The sequence below is a fragment of the Symphalangus syndactylus genome, chromosome 8, assembly GCF_028878055.3.
Source record: "Symphalangus syndactylus isolate Jambi chromosome 8, NHGRI_mSymSyn1-v2.1_pri, whole genome shotgun sequence".
In the NCBI taxonomy this organism is placed as follows: Eukaryota; Metazoa; Chordata; class Mammalia; order Primates; family Hylobatidae; genus Symphalangus; species Symphalangus syndactylus.
This window is the reverse complement of record NC_072430.2, coordinates 145921447-145943132: the sequence shown is the minus strand read 5'-3', so window position 1 is coordinate 145943132 and position 21686 is coordinate 145921447. Positions and strand designations below refer to the sequence as shown.

Genomic DNA, 21686 nt, shown 5'->3' with positions numbered 1-21686 from the left:
CGAGAACAGCAGGGAGGAGAGCTGGGAGGGACCTGCAACAGCCTGACCCCTAGGGTGCTGTGACAGGGTTGGGGGGGCCAGGGCAGGGCCCCGGTCCTAGAACAGGGGGTCTGCAGGGGTATTTGTTCCTGAAACGATGTTCTCTACATCTCTGATGCTGAAATGCAAGATTGGCCGTGGTTCATGATTAAGTGAACATTTCCTGGTGGGAACTGAGTGCCCTGTGCTCTGATGCTGGCCAGGGCGCTGCAGAGTCGGAGCTGAGACTCCTCACAGAGCACAGTGTGGTGCTGGTGACCATGCAGGGGCCCCTGCATCCCGGCCACCAAATGAGCTCAGTGTCATCCTTCTGTTGGTCTTATTTGGGGAGGAGGGAGCTGTTTCCACTTGCTTCTGTGCCATAGCCTGGTCTGCCTCATGCGAGTCCATACCACACTGGGACTGGGAGGCAGTGTTTGGCTGGGCTGGGTGTAAGCTGCCCTGTTGGGGCTTTGACCACTAGCTGCTGGTACTTCTTGACGTGAGGGTTGGGGAAGCGCCTGTGCCCTGGGAGACCACACGAGCCTGCCCACTCACCCACCCCGTCTTTGGAGGCACTGTGAACCGGAGGGCAGAGGGAGCAGCTCCACAGCACTGGGGCCTGCCACTTGTGGGGTGTTGTCACACCCTGCCCCTGACAAGGGTGAGGATGCTCCTTTGGTTGCATAACTTGGAAGCAGAGCTCAGAGTCAAAGGGGGCACAACCCCATAAGGCTACATGGCCTCTCACAGCTCAGAGGACTCAGAGGCTCATGGCGAGGAAGTCCCCACCCCTCCATCCAGGGCTGCTCAGGATGGAGACATGGAAGACCCTTACCTGGCTGCCACCATGATTGTTTTCTGAGCCGTGTAGATGGTGAAACAGTGTGGAACAGACCACTCGTTATCACTTTCTTCTGCCTGTGGGTGGAAGAAAAGGTCCAAGTCCTGAGGCCAAGAAGGAACTGACAGCCTAAGCCTGAGCAGGACACAAGGTGACTGCTGGCAATGCTAGGTGGGGCTTGGAAGCCCAGTGCTGTCCAAGTGCACACAGACTACAAAAGGCCAAGGAGGACACTGGTATCCCTGCGCCATGGCAGCTGCACCCCAGGGGGTGAGCCATGGGCCAGAGGGCACCCAAATACTCACCGGGGGGTCCAGCACTATTAGCTGAAAATCAAGCAAAGGAAAAAATGTTGAGCATTTTCATTATCCAAAAGGGAGTTGGACAATTCATTTATGAACCAAAGACCAAAACCTAACAGAGCTAGATTCGAAGAAAACCCACTGCAGATTAATTTTAATTATGTGGTTAGATGAAATGATTCCAAAATAAAATATTACCAAATCTAATCTAAAAGCACATACAAGGAATTGTCCCATGATCAAGTAAGGTTGTTTTGGGAATGCAAGGATCGTTCGGCATTAGAAAGCTGATTGATAACATTCATCCTATCAGAAGTCAAAGAGAAAAAGAGAGATCAATTCTCTACATGCAGAAAATGCCTTTGCCAAAATCCAAGGTGTTATTTCTGATAATACCTCTTAGAAACAGAAGGAAACTGTGTCAACATGATAAAGATGATCTTTTCAAGCCAAGAGCCATCATCCTTCCCTTAACAGTCAGGAACGAGGGCCAGTTCTCTGTCCCCAGGACCAGCCAGTTACCAACAACTCCACAAAATGGGCAGCTTCCCTGTGCAGAGCCTGATACACCAACCAAGCCTCTCACTTGACATCAAAAATCTGAATCAACATAAGCAAGGGCAGGCAAAACATTGTCCAGATGTTAGTCTTCCCATAAGTTAACACAAAAATTTAATGCAATTTCAACTGAAATCTCCATGGTGTTTTTGGAAGGAATTTGTCCAGTGACTTAAAAGATTACTTGGAAGAATTAAATGCTTGAGAATAGCAAAGAACATTTTTTAAAAGGAGGCAGAATAAGGGATGGAATGTGTTCACCAAACAGTGACTATCTCATATGGCACCACTAACTAGAGAGAGTGGACTGATGCTGGGCACACAGGAATGGAGCAGAATGCCCAGAAAGAACTCGAGTGCAAAGACAAAGGCTTCCATTTGATAGAGTCTGAAATCAGTGAGAAAATGAAGGATTCAACAAATAATGGGGAGTAATGTTACTTCTCAATCTAATATCTATCAAAACAAATTCTAGGCTGGGCGCGGTAGCTCACACCTGTAATCCCAGCACTTTGGGGGGCCGAGGCGGGCGGATCCCAAGGTCAGGAGATCGAGACCATCCTGGCTAACATGGTGAAACCCCGTCTCTACTAAAAATACAAAAAATTAGCCACCTGTAGTTCCAGCTGCTTGGGAGGCTGAGGCAGGAGAATGGCGTGAACCCGGGAGGCGGAGTTTGCAGTGAGCCGAGATCGTGCCTCGGCACTCCAGCCTGGGCGACAGAGCAAGACTCCATCTCAAAAACAAACAACAACAAAAAAAAACTCAAAAAAGCAAAAAAGAAATTCTAGTGAGATTAATTAAATGAGAAAAATGAAACCATTAAAAGGTGCCAATATAATATTGGCATGGGGAAGAACTTCCTGAGCCCATACAAAGGATAGAAACCCTCAAGGAAAAGACAGCCAGAGCTGACCCTGATAGGCCCTGATTTTTCAACTTTATGATGGTGTGAAAGTGATAAGCATTCAGTAGAAACAACTTCAAGTGCCCATACAACCATTCTGTTTTTCACTTCCAGTTTGGTATTCAATAAATTATGTGAGATATTCAACACTTTGTTATAAAATAGGCTTCATGTTAGATGATTTTGCCCAACTGTAAGCTAATGTATGTTCTGAGCACATTTAGAGTAGGCTAGGCTGGCTCACACCTGTAATCCCAGCACTCTGGGAGGCTGAGGCGGGTGGATCACGAGGTCAGGAGATCGAGACCATCCTGCCTAACACAGTGAAACCCCGTCTCTACTAAAAAATACAAAAAATTAGCCAGGCGTGGTGGCGGGCGCCTGTAGTCCCAGCTACTCAGGAGGCTGAGGCAGGAGAATGGCGTGAACCCGGGAGGTGGAGCTTGCAGTGAGCCAAGATGGCACCACTGCACTCCAGCCTGGGTGACAGAGCGAGACTCCATCTCAAAAAAAAAAAAAAAAATAGGCTACACTAAGCTATGACATCAGAGAGGTTAAGTGTATCAAATGCATTTTCTTTTCTTTTCTTTTTTTTTTTTTTTGAGACGGAGTCTTGCTCTGTCACCCAGGCTGGAGTGCAGTGGTGTGATCTTGGCTCGCTGCAACCTCCGCCTCCCAGGTTCAAGTGATTCTTGTGCTTAGCCTCCTGAGTAGTTGGGACTACAGGTGCCCACCACCATGCGTGGCTAATTTTTGTATTTTTAGTAGAGACGGGGTTTCGCCCTGTTGGCCAGGCTGGTCTCAAACTCCTGACCTCAGGTGATTCGCCCACCTCAGCCTCCCAAAGTGCTGGGATTACAGATGTGAGCCACCGTGCCCTGTTAAATGCATTTTTGACTATGATATTTTCCTCTTACAATGGGTTTATCAGGACATAGCCCCATTGTAAGTTGAGGAGTGTTTGTTTCAATTCACACCTTCAACAAGTATTTGCTGGGTTCCCTATATGTGCCAGATGCCATTCTAGAGTAAGAGAAACACAACCCATCAAGATGGAGTTTAAATTCTACAAGGTAAAACTAAATTGCAGGCAAAGTAACAAGGCAGTTACTGAGAAAATAATTTATGACTTAATAGTGTTGGTGAGCATTTTTATCATATAAACATTTCACTAATGTGTACAAAAAACTCACAGACCAATGGAGACCAGAGTGACCAGCACACTGAGTGATTCCCGAGAGGAAAAGCACGGAATTCCAGGACACAGGGACGAGGCTGGCCTCACCGACAGTCCACAGGGATGCAAAGTGAAACGATGGGGCTGCTCGACGGGGCTGCTTACCTTACCGACTTGGGAAGAGTAAGAGAGACAGGTGCCTAGCACTTTCCATGGTGGAGGGAAAGATGCATGTTTAGACCTAGCTCCTGCAGGTGGGAAGGTCAGCTGGCGCAGGTGCTCCAACAGCAATTTAGCAGGAGTGCCCAAGGCCGTAAACACCTTTGCTCAGACAAATCTACATTTTGGAATTGATCTGAAGGACATAATTAAGGATGTGCAGAAAGACAGAGACCCAACAATGTTACCGTCCTCAACAACCAGCCACAGCCAAGCATCCAGTGATAGGTGACTAGTTAAGTGAACTGGGGCTGCCGTGAAAGGAAAGGAAAACCAGTGCCCTGACAAAACAGCCCGTGGGTGATGGCAACTGTGCAGCAGATGCCTGCAGCCACCACTGCTGAGTGGTACAATGATGAGAGAGTTCTTTTTTTTTTTTTTTTTCTGTGGGTTTTTTTTTTTTTTTTTGAGACGAGGTCTCACTCTGTCACTGGGGCTGGAGTGCAGTGGTGCAATCACGGCTCACTACAGCCTTGACCTCCTGGGCTTAAGTGATTCTCCCACCTCAGCCTCCCAAGTAGCTGGGACTACAGGCACGCGCCACTTTTGCCCAGCTAATTTAAAAAAAAAAAAAAAAAAAAGATTTTTGGAGATTTGGCTTCGTCATATTCCCCAGGCAGGTCTCAAACTCTCAGCTTCAAGCGATCCTACCATCTTGACCTCCTAAAGTGCTGGCATTACAGGCGTGAGCCACAGCGCCTGGCCAGTGATAAGTGATTTCTATCTTATACTTTCAATTATTTTTTTCCACAATAAAGGTGTAATTTTTAAAAGTATACTTTAAAACAAATGGGGTCTGCTTCCAGTGGTAGCAGATGAGCTAATTCAAACTGACCTCTTCTTGCTGAGGGCCTGAAAAGTGGAATTAAATTTTACAAACACCTGCCTGAGGGTTTTGGTGCTCATTGTCAGGAGGAGGCAGTGCAGAGGGACAAGACCCTTGAAGAAAGAACAGGGGAAGAGGACCCCAGGGAGGGAGGACCCCACTGGAGGAGGAAGGACTCCAGGGAGGGAGGACGCCAGGGAGCCAGGATCTCAGGGAAGGAGGACCCTACTGGGGGAGGGCCCTGGGGGAGGAAGATCACGGGGAGGAAGATCACAGGGAGGGAAAATCCCAGGGAGGGAGGACTCCAGGGAGGGAATATCCCAGGGAGGGAGGACTACAGGGAGCAAGGGAGGACCCCAGGGAGGGAAGATCCCAGGAAGGGAAGATCACGGGGAGTGAGGGAGGACCTCAGGGAGGGAGGGAGGACTCTAGGGAGAGAAGATCCTAGGAAAGGAGGATCCCAGGGGGGAGGACCACAGGGAGGGAAGATACCAGAGAGGGAAGACCACAGGGAGTGAGGAAGGACCTTGGGGAGGGAGGGAGAACCCCAGGGAGGGAAGATTACAAGAAGGGAGGATCTCAAGGAGAGAAGATCACTGAGAGGGAGGACCACAAGGATGGAGGGAAGACTACTGTAGCACTGTAGTCAAGGCAAATAAGCCGAGAGGGATAGGGCAGAGCTGGGGATTAGAGCCCCTGTCCATGGCGCCCTGGTCAGGAGGCCTGGCAGGGCCATGGGGAGAGACAGTCACTGTGACGAGGTGTCCTGGACCAATGGCACATCCTTATGGCAAGTCCTGGACTTGGCTACCTGTCTGTACTGTTCCAGGCCTAGTGCAGGGACACACTCAGGGAAAGTGGACATAGCCTCTAGAGCTGCATGAAAGTCTCCCCATGACCTGAGAACAGTATTTCTATTGAACACAAAAAGCACTAACCACAAAGGACAAAGTTGATGAACTGGATCATGCTAAAATGAGGAATTTCTGTTCCCATCCCAGGCATGTGCCTACATGGGACAGAGGGCTGGTGTGGATGTCACACAGGTGGCACAGCCTGAGGAAGATGCCGCTGCAGAGGCTGACTCTAAGCTTGCAGGGAGCAGGCCTTGTCCTGCCAGAGACCACAGGCTGAGTCCAGGTTTCCCTAGAAGGGAACCATGGACTAGAGACAGGGCAGTTTGAGCATCAATAAGAACAATGACCATGAGGGTCAGAAACAACCAACAAGAAATGCCCAGCAGGTGCTGCTCCCAGTGCGGCCAAATACTCAGCAGGTGCTGCTCTCAGTGTTGCTGGGTTAGGATTCGCCTCTGCAGGAGAGAGGTAGGTGGGGCCCAGCCCAGCACCACGTGGAAATCCCAGGCAGGGTGCAAGACCACTCACCAGCATGCCTCGGAGGGGAAGGAGGCCCCGGATCCGGAAGTGGCTGGTCCCTGCGACTCCTTTGCTTGTGTACAGCAACATGTCTGAGAACTGAGAAGCAGCAAGCTTTACATCCATGAACTTCACAAACAAGTGTCTTAATAGTCAGACCAACTTAGACTCTGGCTGCTCATCATGTGGACATCAGATCTATTCAGCTTGCTGGAGATTCTTGGCAAAAAGGGGACTTTTATTCATTCATTTGGTCGTTTTTGACCAGAGGCAGGAAAGGGCCACAGGAACCAGTGCATCTGCTGGGTCAGCTCCCAGCTAGCTTGGCTGAGAAGCTGGAGGCAGTAAGGAATTCTGGCTGATGCTGACTCAGTTACCTCCTCATCCACATGTTTCAGGCTGGAACCCACTAACTGGTAGGAACAAGGACATGCTGGGAGGGGCTTCTGGGCCAACAGTGAGACTGTCCCGACTGGCCATTGGGCCATCAGTAGCACCTTCTTGCAGCCACATGTATGTGGACTGTACAATCTTTTGGCTTCTGTTTGTCCCATAGTCAGGTGCTCAGAACCTGGAATGAAGAAGGAGGCTGGCCCTGGGGTGGGTGGAGAAGCTGTTTTCTGCCTCTTCCCACTCTGTGACCCTCCCCTGGCCCCGTCTGACTCCAACGCTACCCACCTGGACCAAAGCCTCCAAGTGCTGAACTACCCAGAGGCCAGTGGGCTGCCACTGCACATGGTGTCCCTAACAGAACTGCTGCCCATCCCCCTCAGGGGGAAGTACAGCTTGAGTGGGGAGAGAACCTACCAGAAAGAACATCCTCTGCTGCAGGCCCTTCTTGGTGAGCTTGCGAAGGCAGCCCTCACGGATGAATTCCTGAAAGACAGAGACAGAGTCCCCTTTCAGCTGGCTGAGGGCAGCTGGCGGATGCGCACTAGCCGGGCTGAGGGTCAGGAATAGCCTGTGGCTGCTTGTGCTCCTCTGGCTCCTCCCAATGAGGGTCCTCTAGTGGGGCCTCCCAATGGGGTTCCTCTGTCCTCAGCAGTGCCCTTGGTCACCAGGTCCTGTCTTGGTGCCAACAAATTCAGTCCTCAAATCATCTACTGAGCACCTGCCCTGGGCTAGGAGCCCTGGAGCCCTGACACAACCAAGAGGTAGAGACTGGAGTATTGTTCTTGCTGAGGAGAAGCTTCTGGAAGGTTCAGCCACAAAGATGTCATCTGAGATCAGCTTTGAAAAAACTGGACAGGAGCAGGTTCGAGAATGGGAGGAGGAAAGGAGGGTTCTCCTAGGTATTCAAATTAGCACCACCCCGCCCCGCCACAGGGCACTAGATAAGAAAAAAGAATCCTGCCAGTATCAGACACCTGCGCAGATAGGGTAAGTGAGAGTCCTGGGAGCCCCTTGAATTCCTAACCTGGACTGCTCTGGAGCCCTTCCACCATCTGTTCCTTTCAGACAAACAAGAGGAGCAGCAGGTGTCCGGAGAACGTGCCAGGGGCCTGCTAGTGTGAGCAGCCCCAACATACTGCATGAAGGCGGAAGGAGGAGCATACTACACAGATAATCCTCACAGAAACGCAGGATGAAAAACCAGCCCAAACAGAAACGTCCACCCCACACAATGAAGAAGGTGGTCATATGGATGCATTTGCGTTAACTGGATGGGGCCGGTAACTAAGCTTGTGGCTCTCACTCCAAATCTGCCTGCTGGCCCTACTCTGAGAGGCCACAGGGGCATGACAGGGAGCCCTGGAGACCGCACGCTGAGGTCCCTGTGAGCTGCTGGCAATTGCTTGGCCCTGGGAGTGGCAGTTCCTTCCAGCCACAGGCAGCAGCATCACCCTCAGAGACCCCAGGACTGGCTGAGCAGCAGCCCCCTCTCCAGAGCTCCCTCACAGGATGTGTGTCCCAGACCCACGGGGCACCTTCTCCACCATGCACTGGCCCCGCTGCCAGCTGTGAGGCTCAGCACCATGGGCCTCTGACCAAGCTGTCAAATTTGTTCCCCAGCCCTAGGATAGTACCTGTGACTCACAGTTCTGCCACCTCCCTGACACTTCACAGTTCTTTTTACCCTTTGGCACCTCATCAACCTTATACCTGGTTAACAGTCCTTGCTATCGGCCAGGTGTGGTGGCTCACGCTTGTAATCCCAGCACTTTGGGAGGCCAAGGCGGGCGGATCACGAGGTCAGGAGATCGAGACCACAGTGAAACCCCGCCTCTACTAAAAAAAATACAAAAAATTAGCCAGGCGTGGTGGAGGGCGCCTGTAGTCCCAGCTACTCAGGAGGCTGAGGCAGGAGAATGGCGTGAACCCGGGAGGCGGAGCTTGCGGTGAGCCGAGATTGCGCCACTGCACTCCAGCCTGGGCGACAGAGCGAGACTCCATCTCAAAAAAAAAAAAAAAAAAAAACAATCCTTGCTATTACATCCTCTGCTCAAATAACTGGCATGGTTTCTGTTTCTTGACTGACACACATATTTAACTCAGGAAGACAAGAAATTCTGGGCTATACGGACGTAACTTTAGAGATTTTGACTAATAATAACAAATTATTATTTGAATTTGCACAGCATCTACTTCATGCAAGGCCCAGGGCTGAGCAGCTGACATAGATTCCTTGTTTATCCTCAAGACCTCCTGCCTCAGAGAGGGGGCGCAGCTTGCCCAGCCCACACAGGAAGTGTGGAGAGCCTGAGTTTGATGCATGGCTCAAGAGCCTACACCTTTGCCTATGTAACTACTCTCAATTGTCTTTTCAGTGACAGTTCCCTGGGCCACCATCTATAAGACCCAGTGACAGTTCCCTGGGCCACCATCTATAAGACCCTGCACAGAGGTTACTAGGAGAAATAACGGTATGTAACATGAGCCCTACTTCCAGGAGTTCCCAGCCAGAAGCAACAGCTCACAGCTATGCAACCAAGGAGAGAAATGAAAGAGTGGTGGTCCTAGCACCCGATCAAAGCCCAGACTCCCAAAGTGGGGAAGGTTTCCTGTATATTACAGGCTAATTCATTTCTCCAAGCTTGCAGTTCCACATTTTCAATACCTTCTTCTAACAAGGCTAACACAGAACATGATTCATACACATGCTTCAATGAACATGTGTGTGCGGAGACAGGAAACATCTCCATGTAATTTTTAAAACAATTTTTTATGCTGAGAGCATTGAGTTCAAAGCAAAAAGCACTAGCGACAAAAAGTAACTGGCCTAATAGACATATAGACCATGGGATAGAATCAAGAGTCCAGAAATAAATCCATATGTTTACAGTCCATTTATTTTTTTGTTTTTGAGACAGGGTCTTGCTCTGTTTGCCCAGGCTGGAGTGCAGTGGTATGATCACGGCTCACTCTAGCCTTGACCTCCTGTGTTCAAGTGATCCACTTGCCTCAGCCTCCTGGGTAGCTGGGACCACAGGTGTGTGCCACCATGCCAGGAATTTTTTTTTTTTTTTTTGGTAGAGACACGGTATCAATATGTTGCCCAGGCTAGTCTCAATCTCCTGGCTTCAAGTGATCCTTCTGCCGTGGCCTCCCAAAGTGCTGGGAATACAGGCTTGAGCCACTATGCCCAGCCCCCATTGAACTTCTACAAGGGTTACATGACAGGCAATTCAATAAATGGTGCCGGGAAAACTGGACATCCACATGCAAAAGAATGAAGTTGGACTCCTACCTTCCACTATACACAAAAACTTACTCAAAATGGATCAAAGATCTAAATGGAAGAGGTAAAATATAAAAATATTAGAAGAAAAGAAACAGAAGGGTAAATCTTCATACCCTGGGTTAGGCTTTCTTTCTTCCTTTCTTTTTTTTCATAAATACACAATTTTGTTTGCTATTTTCAGGGGAAACTTAGGCATTAAACTATAAAATACCATACCTAAAAAAGTATAAAAGTATAAATATCCCCTTAGAATAAATTTTAGTGAATTAAGTCTTAATATCTTTAAATTAAAAAAAAACCAACACAAGCCTATCTATTATATCAAGGTCAAAAATCAAACAATGCTAAGGGGCCAGCAGCTCTCCAGAGAGTACCCCCTGAGGGCCCACAGTGGCTGCCTTCCTCCCGAGCTCTGCTGGTGAGGACAGGGTCATCCCATGGCTAAGTCTGCTCTCTAGAAAGGCTTTTATAAATTATCTAAGCCAAACATTTAACAGCATATGAGAGACCTTACAAAGAGGAGGTGGTAAGTCCTAATGCTGGAGAACTTGGTTAATCAGGTTATTGGCAAAGAAGAAGATGAGGCCTAGGCAAGAAGTCTCCAGAAGCATTGGAAACCAGACAGTGTCAGAACCTGACCTGCACATGGGCAGCTGGTGGTCAGTCTGCACAGTGCCCCTTGGGAAGCTGGAGTTCCGGAAACAAAGAGCTTGGAGCATGCCCTGCACCCCAGGTCCCCAGACTCTGACAGGTCCCCACAACCAGCTAAGAAAGGTCTGTTTTCAAAGCATGTGGGCAGTGGTTTCCAAAAGAATCCCATTAGCTCCCATGTCGTGTTGGGTGGAGCCCATGAAGGTCGACTGAAGTCCCAAACATCCCAGAAAGGCTGCACAGTTATACAAAGAAAATGAGAGAGTGGTGAGAGAGAGGCATTTGTGATGCTCCATAAACATCCCGAAGAGGCATTTGTGATGCTCCATAAACATCCCGAAGTTTCACCGTGACCCAGACCTTCAGCTCCAGAAGCCAGCAGACAGGCCTCCAGCCCAACCTCTATGACAGGTGTGACATGGCACTGACAGGCACCAGCTCCCCCATGAGCCCGCAGAGTGGGAGACAAGGCAACACTGCTACCTCACGCTAACGGATTGAACAGATCAGTCTCAATGCAGCAATCCTTGTGGGCACTTCCAGAGTATAAACACTGGGGAGTCTACCTACACTGAAAAGTGGTACAAAGTTCTCTCGCCTGGAAAATACCAATTGAAAAGCCTTGACTGTCCCAGGCTGAGTCAGGCAGGATCATAGCCTGTGTCAGAAAGAGGCTTGGCCTCGAAACGGCGCTGGGAAGTAGTGATGATGCAGAAGCCGCCTTTGTCAGGAGCTCTGTGAGGTTGAGAGCAACCAGCGATCCCACCTGGGAGGCAGAGCAGACTCCCGACTGAGACTAAGGCCTGGCAGCCAGACCAGAGGCCACGACGTGCTGGATGCCGATGACGCCGTGGCCGCTTCCTGCCAGTGAAGCCCAGGCTGCTTTTACAGACTATGTGTAGCACCAAGAACTCTGTCCTTTACATGATCTTCAGGGAGTGAGTGGGCTGACTGGGAGCATCTGGCCCCCCTCAAGAGATAGTACCCACCTGGCCGCCATGCTCCTCCCCTTGGGGACACCTGGTCTTGGACAGCTGGACCTGTCTCTCACCACCCACCTCAGAAGCACAAAAGGATTCACACCCAGATCTCTAGAAAAATGATCAAAAGCAGGTTCCTTCTTGCAGCCAAGCTTCCCGGACATGGTAGTTCATTGCATCTTGGAAAAGAGTAAATCATTTTTTCCACTGTCAATACTCTGTCCCTCATATCCTTGAACCTTGTTCTTGCAAAATCTTGGCCTTCTTGCTGGGTTCACTGGCTGTACTGTACGGGGTGCTGTGAAGTTCCTTGGACACCACATAGAGGAACCTGGCCTGATCTTCATTCCCATAGTTGTAAGGGGAGCCATTGCTGACCAGTTGTTCAAACTTCCAGCTGTCGGACATGGTTGACACCATCTGTATGAGTTCCTCCTCCTGGCACTGAAGCACGCAGTACACATGCTTCATGGGCACCTGTGATGTTTTGCTCTCTTGTTCTCTAATTTTGTCCTTTACAAGTTTTATTAATGAAGTGATACTGTAAAATTCTGCTTTTTCCAACACTCCTTCCTCCACAAGGTCTTTGTTAATCATCAGCTTGCCGTGTCTCAGGTAGTTCAGCACAGGCCCAAAATAGGTGGGGTCTCTGTCCATTAAATAGGCAACAGTTTCATCCTTGTCGGGGTTAGCCTGATACAAGCAGTACAGGAAGTATTTCAGGTCCTGGCACAGCATCTGCTGGGTGGTGAGAAAGTAGGTGCCACCAATGTTGAGGCAGAGCCATTTGGACAAGCTGCCAGGTGCTGGGCCATGGCACTCTGAGTCTTGCACTGCAGCAGCACAGGTCGCCCCTGCCAGCCCTGCCCCAAGGCTGCCCCAGGCAGGTGGCAGTGCTCGCAGTAATTCCTTTTTTCTGAGACAGGGTCTCGCTCTGTTGTCCAGGCTAAAGTGCAGTGGTGGGATCATAGCTCACTGCAACCTTGAACTCCTGGGCTCAAGCAATGCTCCTACCTTAGCCTCCCGAGTAGCTAGGACTACAGGTGTGCACCGCTACACTTGGCTGACAATAGTTTCTTAGATATAACATCTAAGATACAAGCAACTAAAAAAAAAAATAGATAAATTAAAACCTTTCATGTTATAAATGAAGGCCACCATCAAGACAGTGAAAAGACAACCCACACAATGGGAGAAAATGTTTGCAAATCATAGTCTGATAAAGGTCTAGCATTCAGAATATACAAAGAACTCTTAAAACTCAACAGGTTGTCTTTTTACTATTGGGTTTTAAGAGTTCTTTACAATTTCTGAATAAAATAAACGGTGGGCAAAGGATTTGAATAGACATTTCTCCAAAAAAGGCCTACAAATGGCCAATAAGCACATGAAAAGATGCTCAATATCATCAGCTATCAGGGAAATACAAATTGTAACCACACAAGACAGCATTACACACTCACTAAAATGGCTAGAACCAAAAAGTGACACATGATGTGAGAAACTAGAAGTCTCATACGAGTTGGTGGGAATGAAAAATGGTTCAGTCACTTTGGAAAACAGTTTGGCAGTTCCTCAAAATGTTAAACATGGAATTACCATGACCCTGTATATGGTATATACTCAAAACTGAAAACATAAGTCCACAGAAAACTTGTACATGAATGTCCACAGCAGCACTATTTGTAACAGCCAACAAGTGGAAATAACCCAGTGTCCATCAGATGAGTGGAGAGACATGTGATACATGCATGATGGAATATGATTCAGACACAAAAAGGAACATGAGGCCGGGCACGGTGGCTCTTGCCTGTAATCCCAGCACTTTGGGAGGCCAAGGTGGGTGGATCACAAGGTCAAGAGCTTGAGAACATCCTGGCCAACATGGTGAAACCCTGTCTCTGCTAAAAATACAAAAATTAGCTGGGCATAGTGGTATGTGCCTGTAGTCCCAGCTACGTGGGAGGCTGAGGCAGGAGAATCGCTTGAACCTGGGAGGCAGAGGTTGCAGTGAGCCAAGATCACGTCACTGCACCCCAGCCTGGTAACAGAGCAAGACTCTGTCTCAAAAAAAAAAAAAAAAAAAAAAAAGGAACATGAATGAACCTTGAAAAGATTATTCTGAGTGAAAGAAGAGTCACAAGAGGCCACATTAATGTATGATACCATTTCCATGAAATGCCCAGACAGGTAACTCCTTAGAGACAGAAGGCAGATCAGTGGTTGCCAGGGGTTAGGGAGCAGAACAAGGTCCCCACAGAACAGCATCCCCACCCAGAACATGGTTACCTCAGAACAGAGTCCCCTGAGAACAGGGTTCCCTTCAAATTAGTGGTGGGAAGTGACTGTTAATTGGTGTGGGGGTTTCACTTTGGGGTGATGAAAATGTTCTGAATTCGATATTGATGGCTACATAACCTTGTGAAGATACTAAAACCCACTCAATTATATATTTTTGTATGTATGTATGTGTGTATGTATGTATATATGTATGTATTTTTATTTTATTTTATTTTATTTTTTATTTTATTTATTTTATTTTTTTATATTTTATTTATTTTATATTTAATTTAATTTATTTTATTTTATTATTTTATTTTATTTTATTTTGAGACAGAGTTTCGCTTGTGTTACCCAGGCTAGAGTGCAATGGCATGATCTTGGTTCACTGCAACCTCCACCTCCCGGGTTCAAGTGATTCTCCTACCACAGCCTCCTGAGTAGCTGGGATTACAGGCATGTGCCACCATGCCCTGCTAATTTTTTGTATTTTTAGTAGAGACAGGGTTTCTCCATGTTGGTCAGGCTGGTCTCGAACTCCCAACCTCAGGTGATCCACCTGCCTTGGCCTCCCAAAGTGCTGGGATTACAGGCGTGAGCCACTGCGCCTGGCTGTATTTATTTATTTTTAACAGAGACAGGGTCTTGCTCTGTTGTCAGGCTGGAGTGCAGTGCTGTGATCAGGGCTTACTCCAGCCTCGACCTCCCTGGATCAAGCGATCCTCCCATCTCAGTCTCCTGAGTAGCTGGGACCACAAGTGTGCGCCACCACACCCGGCAATTCTTTTTTTTTTTTTTTTTTAATTCATAGAAACAGGGTTTCCCTGTGTTGCTCAGTCTGGTCTTGAACTCCTGGGCTCAAGCGATCCTCCCACCTCAGACTCCCAAAGTATTCAGATTACAGGCATGAGCCACTGTGCCTGGCCAAAATTATACATTTTAAAATGGTGACTTTTGTGGTATGTAAATTCTATCTCAATTAAAAAAACAAACTAGCTCAAAAAACATTCCCAGAGCAAGGTCACTCACCCTGCCAGGAGCAATGAGGTTCTCTACGCCCACCAGGTCCCGCTGCAGCTCTGTTAGCTTCTGTAGGTTCTCCAGCCGGATGAGAATGTGCTGTAGTGTGATGGTCACCTCTGTGATGGCTTTCAGGGCGTCTGTGTGGAGAGACCCCTCAGTACAGGTGTACAGGCAGTGGTGTGCACAGCACCCTCCACCCACCACCTTGTGACAGGAACCAGAATTCTAAAAGGCAGTTCTAATTAGAGGTGCATCCTACTCAACTCCTTATAGCAGCGGTCCCCAACCTTTTTGGTACCAGGGATGGGTTTCATGGAAGACAATTTTTCCACAGACCAGAGGTGGTGGGAATGGTTTGGGGATGAAACTGTTCCACCTCAGATCATCAGGCATTTGTTAGATTCTCACAAGGAGCACACAAACTAGATCCCCCACGTGCGCAGTTCACAATAGGGTTTGTGCTCCCATGAGAATCTAATGTTGCTGCTGATCTGACAGGAGGAGGAGCTGAGGTGGTAATGCAAGCAATGGGGAGTGGCTGTAAATACAGAGAAGCTTCGCTTGCCCGCCACTCACGTCCTGCTGTGTGGCCTGGTTCCTAACAGGCTATGGACTGGACTGGTATTAGCCCATGGCCGTGGGCACTGGGGACCCCTGCCTTATTGGACTTATAGGACTGCTGCCTACTATGTGCAGCCACCAGGCACCTGCTCCTGCAGATACCCCTGAGGCCTTCAGGTTGTTCAACCCAAACTGTTGGCCAGTCCATATTCTGGTTTGGCAAAGAGGATAGGCTTTGTAAATAACCATTTAATGTTATGGGTAAGGCAGTATTTGCTCTTAAAGGAAAATGACTTATTGTACTTTAAAGGTTAAATGATTTGCACCTTCAAAGCAATTGTAACTTTCTCTTTTAACCAGGAACAGATGCTAATCTTATAGTTCAAGCAACGATAAGAGAAAGTTTATAATCTGGACAGGAAACTTAAAACACAAAGTTATATACTAAGAGTGGTGTGCCCAGCTCTGAGGCCATGCTGAGAGTGGTGGCGTAGCGTAGCTGAACCTGCTCCCACCACTGATGATGCCTGGAGCACAGGGTCTGCATCCTCCTTGCTGGAATCACTCATGGGGACCATTTTCCCCCTTCTTTCTATTAATTAATTAATTATTATTATTATTATTATTAGAGACAGGGTCTTGCTCTGTCTCCCAGGCTGGAGTGCAGTGGCACGATCTTGGCTCACTGAAACCTTCGCCTCTCAAGTTCAAGCAATTCTTGTGCCTCAGCCTCCCGAGTAGCTGGGACTACAGATGGCCTGCCACAATGCCTGGCTAATTTTTTGTATTTTTTTTTTTTTTTTTTTTTTTGAGACAGAGTCTCGCTCTGTCGCCCAGGCTGGAGTGCAGTGGCGCAATCTCGGCTCACTGCAAGCTCCGCCTCCTGGGTTCACGCCATTCTCCTCCCTCAGCCTCCGAGTAGCTGGGACTACAGGCGCCCGCCACCGCGCCCGGCTAATTTTTTTGTATTTTTTAGTAGAGACGGGGTTTCACCGTGGTCTCGATCTCCTGACCTCGTGATCCGCCCGCCTCGGCCTCCCAAAGTGCTGGGATTACAAGCGTGAGCCACCGTGCCCGGCGTTTTTTGTATTTTTAGTAGAGACAGGGTTTCACCATGTTGGCCAGGCTGGTCTCCCACTCCTGACGTCAGATGATCTACTCACCTTGGCCTCCCAAAGTGCTGGGATTATAAGCGTGACCCACCATGCCCGGCCACCTTCTCCCTTGTTTCTATCATGACTCCCTCTTATTTCCTGGCCACAAAGCTTCTCCATGACAAGGTCCACACCCCTTACCCAGCACTGCCCAGTGCTCAGCTCTAGCCCTGGGCAGATTTGTTAGCATGAAGTCACCTGACTGCTCCAGCTCTATCCTTTTTTTTGTTTTTTGAGACGGAGTCTCGCTCTGTCGCCTAGGCTGGAGTGCAGTGGCACGATCTCAGCTCACTGCAAGCTGCGCCTCCCGGGTTCATGCCATTCTCCTGCCTCAGCCTCCCAAGTAGCTGGGACTACAGGCGCCCGCCACCGCGCCCGGCTAATTTTTTGTATTTTTAGTAGAGACGGGATTTCACCATGTTAGCCAGGATGGTCTCAATCTCCTGACCTCGTGATCAGCCGGCCTCGGCCTCCCAAAGTGCTGGGATTACAGGCGTGAGCCACCGCGCCCGGCCTGCAGCTCCATCCTTTCCAGTGGGGGTGACAACGGCCCCTTACAGCTTTCAGAGGATAAAGTCAGAAAAGAATGAAGTATGTGAAGAGATCATCATTGACAAACAAAATTGACTGACAAAATTCACTTTCTGTCAATGACACCTGCATGACACTGAAAATGAGGCAGAACTTCAGTGAAGCCAGCATAGGTCTTGGCAGCTACCAACCCTATTGCTCTGTGCAGATTTCTAAGCTCCTGCCCCCATCCCCTGGCTCTCCCAGGCTGGCCATCCCTCAAGCACTTGGGTCTGAGCCGCTCCTTCCAGACATCATGTCAGGCAGAGACTCATCACGCCATGCCCATTTGCTGCATGGCTGCTTGAGTCCACTCAAATAGCACCAGTGCCACCCTGCCCTCAAATGCTGAGTCCACAGAGTGCAGGGCTGGGAGCCTGACTGCCACATGGACACTGTGCTGCACCTCGGTAGGGACTGGCAGCTGCTGGAAGCTCAGGACACATTTTGGACCTGATGGCATGATAATGATCCTATACATCACCCAACCTGCCTTGACATTCTCCACGGAACCCACAGAACAGTGTCTCCACAGAGCAGTGCCCCCTGCAGAACAGGGTCCCTCAGAAAAGGGTCCCCCTCAGAACACGGACCCCACAGAATAGCATCTCCCACAGAACAGGGTCCTCTTGGAACATGGTCCCCTCAGAAGAGGGTACCTTCAGAACAGCATCTCACTCAGAAAAGAGTCCCTCAGAACAGGGTCCCTATAGAGCAGGGTCACCACAGAACAGGGTCCCCTCAGAAAAGGGTCCTCACAGAACAGAATCCACACAGAACAGGATGCCCACAGAACAGAATCCCCCACAGAACAGGCTCCCCTCAGAAAAAGGGTCCTCATAGAACAGGATCCCCACAGAACAGCATCCACCTTAGAACAGGGTCCCCAGAGAATATAATGCCCTCACAACAGGGTCTCCTCAGAACTGCATCACCCTTGGAACAGAGGCCACATAGAGCAGCATCCCCCTCAGAACAGGGAGCCCACAGAAAAGGATCCCTTCAGAACAGGGTCCTCTCAGAATAGCATCCCCCTCAGAATAGTGTCCCCTCAGAACAGCATCCCCCTCAAAAGAGGGTCCCCTCAGAACAGGATCCCTCTCAGAACAGGGTCTGCGCAGAACAGCATCCCATTCAGAATAGTGTCCCCTCAGAACAGCGTCCCCATAGAGGAAGTTCCCCACAGAACAGGGTCCCCACAGAACAGAATCCTCCTCAGAACAAGGTCCTGACAGAACAGGATACCCCACAGAACAGGGTCCCCTTCGAACAGAATCCCCCTTCAAACAGGGTCCCCACAGAACAGAATCTCCCTCAGAACACGTTCCCCTCAGAACAGGGTCCACTCAGAACCGTGTCCCCCACAAAACAGGATCCGTCAGATCAGGGTCTCCCTCGGAACAGAATTCCCACAGAACAGAGTCCCCACAAACAGAATCTCTACAGAACACAATCTCCACAGAAAAGGATGCTCCACAGAACAGGGTCTCTTCAGAACAGTATCCCCCACAGAAAAAGATCCCTTCTGAACAGAATCCGCATAAAACATGGTCCCCTCAGAACAGGGTCTCCACAGAACAGAATCCCCACAGAACAGGATCCCCTCAAAATGGCATCCCCCTTGGAACAGGGTCCTCTCAGAACATGGTCCCCTCAGAACAGCATCCCCCTCAGAACAGGGTCTGCTCAGAACAGGGTCCCTTGAGAACAGCATCCCCCACAGAACAGGGTGCTCTCAGAACAGGATCCCTTCAGAACAGAATCCCCAAAGAACAGGGTCTCCTGAGAACAGCATCTCCCTCAGACCAGGGTCCCTTCAGAACAGGGTCACCACAGAACAGAATCCCCTCAGGACAGCATTCCCCTCAGAAGTGTCCTCTCAGAACAGGATCCCGCTCAGAACAGGATCCCGCTCAGAACAGGGTCCCCACAGAACAGCATCCCCCTCAGAACAGGATCCCCCTAAAAACAGGGTCCCCTCAAAACATCACTCCCCTCAGAATAGGGTCTCCACAGAACAGAATCCCCACAGAACAGGGGCCCCTCAGAACAGGATCCCTTCAGAATAGGGTCCCCTCAGAACAGGATCACCATCAAAACATGCTCACTACAAAACAGGGTCCTCACAGAACAGGGTCCTCACAGAACAGGATGCCCCACAGAACAGGGTCCCTTCAGAACAGAATCCCCACAGAACAGGGTCCCTTCAGAACAGAATCCCCACAGAACAGGGTCCCCACAGAAGAGAATCTCCCTCAGAACAGGGTCCTCAAAGAATCAGATCCCCCACAGAACAGGGTCCCCTCAGAATAGCATCCCCCTCAGAATAGTGTCCCCTCACAACAGGATTTCCCTCAGAACAGGGTCCCCACAGAAAAGGGTCCCCTCAGAACAGGATTCCACAGAACAGAGTCCTCTCAGAACAGCATCCCCTTCAGAACAGAGTTCCCTCAGAACAGGGTCCCCACAAAACAGCATCCCTCTCAGAACAGGATCCCCTTAAGAACAAGGTCCCCTCAGAAAACAGTCCCCAAAACAGCACTACCCTCAGAATAGGGCCTCCACAGAGCAGAATCCCCACAGAACAGGGGCACTTCAGAACAGGATCCCTTCAGAACAGGGTTCCCTCAGAACAGAGTCCCCACAGAACATGGTCCTCTCAGAACAGGATCCTGACAGAACGGGTTCCCTTCAGAACAGCGTCCTCGCAGAACAAGATGCCCCACAGAACAGGGTCCCCGTAGAACAGCAACCCCGGCTGGGTGCGGTGGCTCACGCCTGTAATCCCAGCACTTTGGGAGGCCGAGGTGGGCGGATCACGAGGTCAGGAGATCGAGACCATCCTGGCTAACACGGTGAAACCCCGTCTCTACTAAAAATACAAAAAAAAAAAAATTAGCTGGGCGTGGTGGTGGGCGCCTGTAGTCCCAGCTACTCGGGAGGCTGAGGCAGGAGAATGGCGTGAACCCGGGAGGCAGAGCTTGCAGTGAGCCGAGATCGCGCCACTGCACTCCAGCCTGGGCGACAGAGCGAGACTCCATCTCAAGAAAAAAAAAAGAACAGCAACCCCCTCAGAACAGGGTCCCCACAGAACACGGTCCTCACAGAATCAAATCCCCCATAGAACAGGGTCCCCTTAGAACAGCATCCCCCTCAGAACAGGGTTTCCACAGAACAGGATCCCCACAAAACAGGGTCCCCTCAGATCAGCATCTCCTCAGAATAGTGTCCCTTCACAACAGCATCCCCCTCAGAACAGTATTCCCTGTAGAACAGGGTCCCCTCAGAATGGCATCCCACTCAGAACAGGGTCCCCTCAGAACAGTATCCCTTTATAACAGGGTCCCCTCAGAAGAACATCCCCTTCAGAACAGGACCCCCGTCAGAACAGAGACCCCTCAGAACAGAATCCTCCTCAGAACAGGGTCCTTCTCAGAGCAGAATCCCCCACAGAACAGGGTCCCCTTCAGAACAGCATCCTCCTCAGAACATGTTCCCCCATGACACTATTCCCCACTTAGAATGAGATCCCCTCAAGGTAGTGTTCCCCCTAGAATAACATTCCCCTCACATAAGAGTCCCCTCAGGGTAGTGAGCACCCAGAACAGGGTCCCCCTCTGAATAGGGTCTCCTCAAAACAAGGTCCTCTCAGAGCATCCCCCTGAGAACAGCATCTCTTCAGAACAGGGTCCCCTGAGAGCAGCATCCACCTGAGAGCAGAGTCCCCACAGTGCAGTATCCTCCTAAAAACAGGGTCCCCACAGAATAGAGTCTCCTCAGAGTATGGACCCCTCAGAGCAGGGTCCTCCTCAGTCCAAGATCCCCTCAAGAGCACATCCCCATCAGAACAGGACCCCCTGAGAGCAGTGTCTCCCTCATAACTGAGTCCCCTCAGAAAAGGGTCCCCCTCAGAACAGGTTTCCCCACAGCAGTAGGCAGAGCAGGTGCATGATAGAATGGATCAACAACATACACTTAACATCCAGCACCCTTGGAAACTCTCATCAAAATGAAGGATAAATAAAATTGCAAGGCTGGCTTCTGCCAGCCCCAACAAATGTACTCCATTTGTCCAAGATAATTCTATTCAAGTTCTCAGGAAGACCAAGAGGCTGGTAACATTTGCACACCAAAGGCCATTTTCCAAGAAGGCCCTTCTTGACAAGCATTCCTGTGTCCCACATTTGGAGAGTGGGGTCATGGAGGGAAAGGAGCCTGCCATAGTGTCAGCTGAGAATGTTTCATTGGCTGGGCTCTCACTGCGCTCCAGAGATGGCTGAGATCTGAAGCAAACCTAGGGAGGCTGATGGTTATCAATGTTCTGTTGAGTTGACAACTTCAAAGCACTTTCACAAACAGCTTCACAGAGGTTTTGCACCAGTCTCTACATTTTACTGATGAGAAACCTGAGGTACAGGAATTCCTCCAAAGTCCTATGTACCTCAAGCACATGGTAGATGTGACCAGAACCTGGGCCCCAGTCTTCTCCATGGCATGGCTTCCCTGGTTGCCTGGGCCCAGGCCACCCTCTGCTCCAGCACTCTGCCTACCTAACTAC

General features: G+C 49.7%; 2 protein-coding genes across 5 annotated transcripts in view; both read right to left on the bottom strand.

Moving 5' to 3' along the window:
- FARP2 (FERM, ARH/RhoGEF and pleckstrin domain protein 2) overlaps nucleotides 1–21686 on the bottom strand; it is a 152505-nt gene that overhangs the window by 3940 nt on the left and 126879 nt on the right. For 3 of the 4 annotated variants that reach the window (XM_055291246.2, XM_055291245.2, XM_055291243.2), the window contains 5 exons: nucleotides 14850–14980; nucleotides 7035–7103; nucleotides 6237–6326; nucleotides 1168–1188; nucleotides 857–939 (listed from right to left, as the gene is read on the bottom strand). In XM_055291246.2, the coding sequence (XP_055147221.1) occupies nucleotides 857–939; nucleotides 1168–1188; nucleotides 6237–6326; nucleotides 7035–7103; nucleotides 14850–14980 (394 nt within the window). The remainder of the gene's footprint in view (nucleotides 1–856; nucleotides 940–1167; nucleotides 1189–6236; nucleotides 6327–7034; nucleotides 7104–14849; nucleotides 14981–21686) is intronic. The other variant, XM_063645343.1, reaches the window with a different exon arrangement.
- On the bottom strand, nucleotides 10047–13249 carry LOC129488681 (BTB/POZ domain-containing protein KCTD5-like). Its single transcript, XM_055291257.2, has one exon. It carries the CDS (start codon nucleotides 12507–12509, stop codon nucleotides 11766–11768), a length of 744 nt encoding a protein of 247 aa, XP_055147232.1. The 5' UTR covers nucleotides 12510–13249; the 3' UTR covers nucleotides 10047–11765.